The sequence below is a fragment of the Cyprinodon variegatus genome, unplaced genomic scaffold, assembly GCF_000732505.1.
Source record: "Cyprinodon variegatus isolate N-32 unplaced genomic scaffold, C_variegatus-1.0 Scaffold290, whole genome shotgun sequence".
NCBI lineage: Eukaryota > Metazoa > Chordata > Actinopteri > Cyprinodontiformes > Cyprinodontidae > Cyprinodon > Cyprinodon variegatus.
The window spans coordinates 395469-403037 of record NW_015150743.1 but is presented as its reverse complement, the minus strand read 5'-3'; the positions used below and the strand labels follow the sequence as shown (position 1 = coordinate 403037).

General features: G+C 37.5%; 1 protein-coding gene across 1 annotated transcript in view; it reads right to left on the bottom strand.

The window, feature by feature from the left end:
- pemt (phosphatidylethanolamine N-methyltransferase) overlaps window positions 1-7569 on the bottom strand; it is a 102878-nt gene that overhangs the window by 30287 nt on the left and 65022 nt on the right. Inside the window, exon 5 of the mRNA XM_015383632.1 lies at window positions 5290-5401. Within this exon, the coding sequence (XP_015239118.1) occupies window positions 5290-5401 (112 nt within the window). The remainder of the gene's footprint in view (window positions 1-5289; window positions 5402-7569) is intronic.

The following is a 7569-nucleotide window of genomic DNA, read 5'->3' as shown; positions in this document are numbered from 1 at the left end:
GATGATGACTTTGATGGGTTTGATTAATACTTTGTAATAAATACAGGAATAAAGATAAATCATGCTCAGTTTTGCTCCCGCTCTATTTTTAAATATGCAGTAGAGGATATGTACCGGTATATAAAACCTGCGCCTTATGTGTGTGTTAAATACAGAAATGGCACACATAACTGAGACTGCGCCTTTTAGTACGGTGCGCCTTATGGTCGTGAAAATGGGGTAGTAAAATATAGGCATGCAGGTGGCACAGTGGTTAGTGCGCATGACCCGCGTACTGAGGCCTTAATCCTCAACGCGGCCGACCCAGATAAGAATCCGACCTGTGGTCCTTTGCCGCATAACCCCCCCCCAAAAAAAAGCAACAATAAAAAACATTGTCCTCCTAATTTCAGATAGGCCATCTAACCTTACAATTAAACATCAGCTAAAACAATCTAATTGAGGTTTTATCAGATTTACCAAGGAGTTAAGTGCATTTAGCCAGCCAATGTTCTGAGAGCAGTCCATTTTACCCTTGGTTCCTGATCTCTGTGCCTCCTCTGCCCGTTTTTTCCTCTTCACACTCACGCTGTGAGTTTTTTCACATTTGGTTGCGTCTGCTTGTTTTTCAAGCAGCTTCTTTTTGAAACTCCTTTCAGATTTATCTCTTCATCTAAAATTGTAACATTGTGCTTGCAGGCCAGTTTTAATGTTCTCTGGCTAAAGAGAATGTTACATGATCCTGTATAAAAAGCAGCCTTGTGTCAGCGCAGACAACAACCATTGGGCTGCAGATTTTGGTGAACCGTCTGTGTCTGTCCCTGATTCACACAAATATCACAGAAAGGTGGTGAAAAGCACCTTTTAGATGTTGCTTGTTAAAGGGAGGGCAATCAGGCTTTCTTAACAGCTGGCATAATAGTCCTCTTTAATGAGATGTTTTGTACTCTTGCATGGCTGTGATAAAAGAGATCATATGCCACCTTTTTTATTCAAGTCATCAGATGTTGAAAGTAGACATTTCCTGGATCAGATTAAGCCAGGGACAGGCCCCTTGAACGAAAGCAGCTAGCAGGTAGGTGGTCAAATTCAGCTAATGTCAATGTCAACTTTATTCCTATAGCACATTTAAAAACAGCTACATCTGCCCAAACTTCTGTACAACAAACTTTATAAAGTGCAACAAATGAGTAAAAAGATAATAAAATGTTACAAAAACATAAAAAATAACAGAATAATCAAAATAAGTATAATAATACAAATAATAAAAATACATGAGACCTGCTCAGCTTATGTTGACGGCCTAAGCAAAAAGGCGAGTTTTAAACGACTTAAAAACATGAATACACTGGGCCATTTTAACATTCAACTGAAGAATGTTCCAGAGTCTTGGAGCTGCTAGGCAAAAGCCTGGTCTCCTCTGGTTTTCAGCTTAGATTTTGAAACTAATCTGCTAACAGATAGAAACATAAGTTCTCTCTTGGCAGTTTGGCGTAAGCAGGAGGCTAATATTTAAGTTAGAGGAAGATGGTTTAGTGAAGATACGCTTTTGCAGTAAGTTCCCTGTACTACCCCTTAACAATTATATTTATTTACTGCATTGAACTATTTTAGTCCAGCAAATTAATGGAGAACTGTTTTCCAGTCTTTGAGTATTATAACTTCTGTACAGCATTTAAATCTTTAGCTTTATCTTAATCTAACAAGCAGAAAAAATAAAGAAAACTATCATCACAGACACTAAGTTGGTGCAGACACAACCATGAATAACATCCTTGTCTTGGAAGTTATCTTAGGACAGATATTATGGTTATATGCCAGAAACCCTCCTTCTAGGTTCAATCCAGACTTCTGATCTGAGCATTTACCCTGCAGTATGTAACAAGCACCTAAAGGGTAGTACAGAGTTTTTAGGGCAGAACATCTTTGTCCTGTCTTGTTTAGAGACCAAAGGCCCACCACATGATAAATTGCTTTGATGTACAAATTATCTGGAGGGATTTGTCAAATAAGTGTGAACAGGACTGAAGGGTAGGGAATATGCAGACAATTACACATTGTGTGGTGATTAAGAAATTTAAAAATTATAGCTAGCATAAATTATTAAGCTTAGTTCCCTTTTCTATTGCTTTATATGCTGTAAAATGATCCAATACTGTTATTCTGTGAAAGTTATCTGATTTTTGTTTTTGTTTTTAAGGAAACAAACTATGGGGAGACCTGCTTTTTTCCTCATTTGGATTGCTTTCATTTGATTTCCTTTCAGGATCAATAAAGAATTTCTGAACTGGAGTACGTTTCAAAAAGCAGATTAAGTAAAAAAAGTTTTCTAAACCTGACATCAATGAAACTCTTGAGTTTTTTAGTTTCACTCAACCTCTGTTTCTGTCCTAACCTGGTTGGGAGCAGGTTTTGTTCCGTAAACTCAGAGTGTCTTCTGTCTCAATCAGGTTGTTTTTTTCCCCGATTTATTCAGGAGATTTTTGTTGTTGTGAATAAATAAAAAAAAATTATTCACTAGGTCCATTAAAGACATTAGGTTTTAAAAGAAAATATTGCATGTCCTTTTGATGAGGATCTCATTAAAGAATGATTGTTTTTTATAATTTATAGGGAGAGGATTACAACTCAGGTGACAGGATATAAGATTTATTTGGTTTTGGTTTGTTTAATATGAGTGACATGCTGATAATTTCTTAAATTTTCTTTTTACAGTACATGATGAACTATCAATCTATCCATCCATTTGTTGTCACGCTTATCCCAAGCAGCGTTGCAAGGGGTGCTGGTGCCTATCTCCAGCTGTCTATAGGCGAGAGATGGGGTACATCTTGGACAGGTGTCCAGTCTTTTCAGATTACACATAAATAGATTAATTAATTCTGCAGTGTAAAATGAATTACNGAGATGGGGTACATCTTGGACAGGTGTCCAGTCTTTTCAGATTACACATAAATAGATTAATTAATTCTGCAGTGTAAAATGAATTACATAAAGGTTAGCAGTAGGATTAATTTGGTTATAACAACCTACAGTGTACAGTACTGAGCCTATTGGTAGGTAGGAGGCAATCTAAAGCCAAACTATGGGACTGGTAACCGCTAATAATGGCCATTTGTTGTGATGATAACATCTGAAGCGGCTGCAAACAGAAATTTAATATTGACTGTGCAATAAAAGACAGAATTAAAATGAGGAGGAACCCCATGAGATGATGCACATGTCTTAGCTGTTTGAACAATGTTTTTATAGTTTATCTTCTACTACTGCCAGGTGATTTTTAAATAGATACATTGATCCACTACCATCCAAGCAATAAAGTAGTTTTCCCCTGCGTGATATTATTTTAGTTACAGCAGTCTGTGGTAGGCGGTTTTCATATGTCTTAGTTTGACTGAATATGTATTTTTCATATCTAAATAAAAATGTGTTCCTTGTAAAAATGACCATTTCTAACAAAAGGACATTCTTTCCGTATAAAACACACATTTTGGATGTTTTAAAATTAATTTCAAATCAACATATACCTGTTGCTAATGGAGAGCATTTGAATTATTTTGACTATAAGGAAATATACTTCAGATATCATAAATACATATTCAGTCAACCTGACAAAAATCAAAATGGCCACTTAAAATGTGTACACATTTCTAAGTATATAAAACTTAATTCTTTATAATTTATTTATTTATTTTTTTTACTTTCAATTTTTGCTGAAAAATGTTTTATTTAAAAAAATATTATTATTGTTCAGTCTAGGAATGTGACTTTGAACAGATCAAAAGTCTCAAAAGAAGAGTGGTGACTTAACGACTTTTAGGTTATGGCTTCCAATGAATTAATTTTTTTTTTTTTTTTTTTTTTTTTTACAGATGTTAAGGTTATCAGATTGATTCTATTAGCTGGATCCACATAAGATCAACATTTCAAGGTGTCCTTAAACCAGGAACCATGTGACCAAATGTCTCAGACTACAAGCAGAAAGGTAGTACTTTCTACAACTCCTTTTAATTTCCTAGATTTTAAATCCACAAGAAGATAATACATGTTGATCATTAAATATAGTTGATGTTCAAATGGTCAATTGGGACCATATGAGCTGTTGATTAAAAAAAGCCTTTACCACTGTGTTGATACAATCTAAAAATATATCTAGTCACTAAAAGGAAAAACAGCTATTTTTAGATTCCATTTCATCCCATAATGCAACAGTTTTAGTACATTTTCTAATATGTGTTAGCTCATTTAATGGCCAGTTCACAAAAAGAGAAAAATGCAAATGTCTAATGTGCTGGAGAGAAAAATAATCAGAAAGGTTGGCTGATGGATCCTGAGGGTGAACTAAGAGATTTCTCTCTTTCAGAAACATCAGATGAGTTAAAAAAAAAAAAAAAAAAAAACTCCCTAGCTGAACCTCATGATTTTCTTTAGTTTAACAAGTGATAAAAGAAAAACAAACATTTACAGTACTTTAGCAAATCTATAGAAAAACAACAACCTTACATTACTCAGCAGGTTTAATTACAATTTTGTTAAAACATATAAATAAATACATAAATGAATTGTAATACAGAAAAATACTTTTTAAAGAAGTAAGTGTGGGAAAAACATTTGTTTTTATTTCAAGAAAATAATGAGCTACAGTATAATCATTGAGTAGGCTACAGCAAAGTGTGGATATGATTCTTTAACATTATAAGTTAAAGTTTGTTGGTAAATGTCACTTTAATGTGCCTTTCTCTGTTTGTTTTCTCATCATCCCTTCACTTACAGTACACACCTTTAAATAGCCTTGTCACTAAAATATGCTATACATATTCAGTAACATGAAGCAGAGCTTTATGCACTGAGCTCCTTATCGAAAGAATGGCCCTAATTCAGCACAGCCTTACTAGCAAGGACAAAAGAATGATCAAAAAAAAAAAAAAGAACAAAAAATTCAATTACAATCTGGTTTATGAAATCCATAAAACTTGCCTGGCAACCACACACAAACTAGCAGGCATGCTGACATTGTTGTCAAGGAGACGGGAGAGCACGTAAAACTTTATTTTACCCTGCCACCTTTTTCATCAGTTATTTGCTTTGAAAAGAACAAGATTTTGCATTTTAAGTTTGGGAGTTAATTAAGTATGCTTGCACTGTCTTTACTTAGAATGCCAATTGACGTACATCCGGACTGTTCTTCCCAGTTAACACATTTAATCTGCAGAAGTTAGAATTATCTTGAGGCAACAAACCTTCGAAGTGGTTGTTAACAGAAAACCATTAGTAACACCTCTATCAGCTCAAATGGGCACATTTACTTACATGAGTGCAAGGCCGAAGTAGTTGGCGGTACTTCCCCAATACATCGGATTCTCAATGACGCTGAAGGGAAAACCCGTCACCTTCTCATCCATCAGTATGCCAAAGTAGTCACCTAAACAATGAAACACATCAACACTGGATTAAGAAGTTACTTCTTACAAATTCTGTCAGATTTTACATCCCCCTTTCCCTACCCATTGACTTAAAAGTACAGAAAAAATGTTCTGGAAAGATATAGGCCAGACCTTGTGGCGCAACGGTATCGCATCTGACTCCAGATCAGAAGGTTGCGTGTTCATATCATGTCAGTGTCATGAACCGGGGACAGATGGACCCAGTATTCAAGGAGAGACAGTCAGTAAGAAAGTTCAAAACGTTTATTAAATAAACAAAACAAAAAGCGGAGCTGTGGCTCGCGGACACTGCAGGCGGGGGGGCGGGGCACCGCCCAATCTCAGACACTCTGGTTTTAAGGAATGTCCCCAAGTGCTGCAGTCCCAGAGGTCATGCTGGAAGCCGATCCTGGTCAGGGATCCAGAACAGACAGAAACAGGCAGGATCCAGATCAGGCAGGAACAAAAAACAGGAGGCAGGATCCAGACTTCCAGGCATCCACAAGCTCCCAGGAGGGTTCTGAGTCTGACTGGGACCAGAAGCATGACCAGGTGGTCGCGCACAGGAGCAGACAGGATCAGGTGCAGACAGGCAGGCTCAGTGGAAGAGGGTAGCCGAGACAGGACGTAGGAACCGGATCTTGAAGCAGGACTTTAAACTGGTCTCCTCTCTGGAGCCAGGCTTACTGGATAAAAACTGAACCTCCCCACATAATGAGCCAAAACCCCAGAGGACTCCGCGGGGGAGGAACAGTGGACAATCAGGAGACGAGACAAACACAAAAACCCTCTTTCCACTGGCTGCTAGGATCCAGGACACGAACCAAGGAACCAAAACTAACAGACAGGCTAACAGAAAGACAAGTAATGATCTGGCACTGAATGATCAGGCTGAACTGAATTTAAACCAGAGTTAAAAGGTGAGGGGAATAAATTGTAATTGAGGCAGGGAGGGAAAACGGCAGGTGAGAGGAATTACTAATTAGGGAGGAGCAAACAGGCCAGATCATGACAGTCAGGGTTACATTTTAGGGTTTATGGGTTAGAGCATTGCACGTTTAATCCAGAGGTCCAGAGTTCGAGCCCCACTCCCATAGACTGCCACTCTGGGTCCCTGAGCAAGACCCTCAACCACACACTGCTCCCCGGGCGCCCCACAGTAGCAGCCCACTGCCTCCCAAGGGGATGGGTTAAATGCAGATATTTAAGTTTGTTGCTTTGTAGTTTTGACAGTGTAATGACAATACAAGTTGAGTTCTATTTTCAAACAGGCTTTGGATGAGTTGGAGTAACAGAGAAAGAGATACACAACTGGCCAGAAAATGTAGTATGCCCAATTTCTGATTAGAATTGATGCATTATACTGTGGAGTCATTTTGCTTTAAGTTGCTTGGCACTTTAATCAAGTTACCATCCTTTGACCTGGCAAAACAGTGCTTAGACCCTCCTGCTCCCTCCTCCATGTTTAACAAATGATGTCGCGCACTGTGGAACCATCCTTTGGCAAAATTTGAAGGATACAGACATCTTGCATGAACCAAAAGTTTGAAAATTCTGAAACATCAATTGACACTTTTTTCCAGTCAAAGGTGGTGTTTTATCGTCAAGGCAAGCCTCTCAGTCTAGTTGTGGTGTCTTAGCAACGGCCTTCTTGCTGCAGCTTGTTCTCTCAAACCTGCAGAGTGAAACCTCTTCACAGTTGAAACTAAAGATGCTTAAATATGTCATCCTCCTGCTGCTACCCTGTGAGCCCCCTATTACCTTAGCCATTAACTCTTAGAATGTTCTCTGATTCATCTGTAACTGACCTCATTCTGTCAGTTTTCCCTGTTTTTGAGTGCCATTTGATTGTCAAAAAAAAAAAAACATCACTCATTAACACCTTGACTTTCTTTGCAATTTTCAACAAATACATTTCTAAGCAATATACTAGGTTGTTCTCCCTAGTTTTGTATAGTATAACATTGTTCAATTTCAAGTTATCCTAAACACAGACAAACACACTCACAAACTCTCCTCAAAACATAACCGCCTTGGCAAAGGTTATGATTAGCTGTAAAAATATGGTTTTTCTTTACATAATATCCTTTTTTTTTCTGTAAACCAAATTATAGAATCATACTGACAAAATAGTGAAGGTCACCTTTGTGCCTAAAACTGAGAAAAT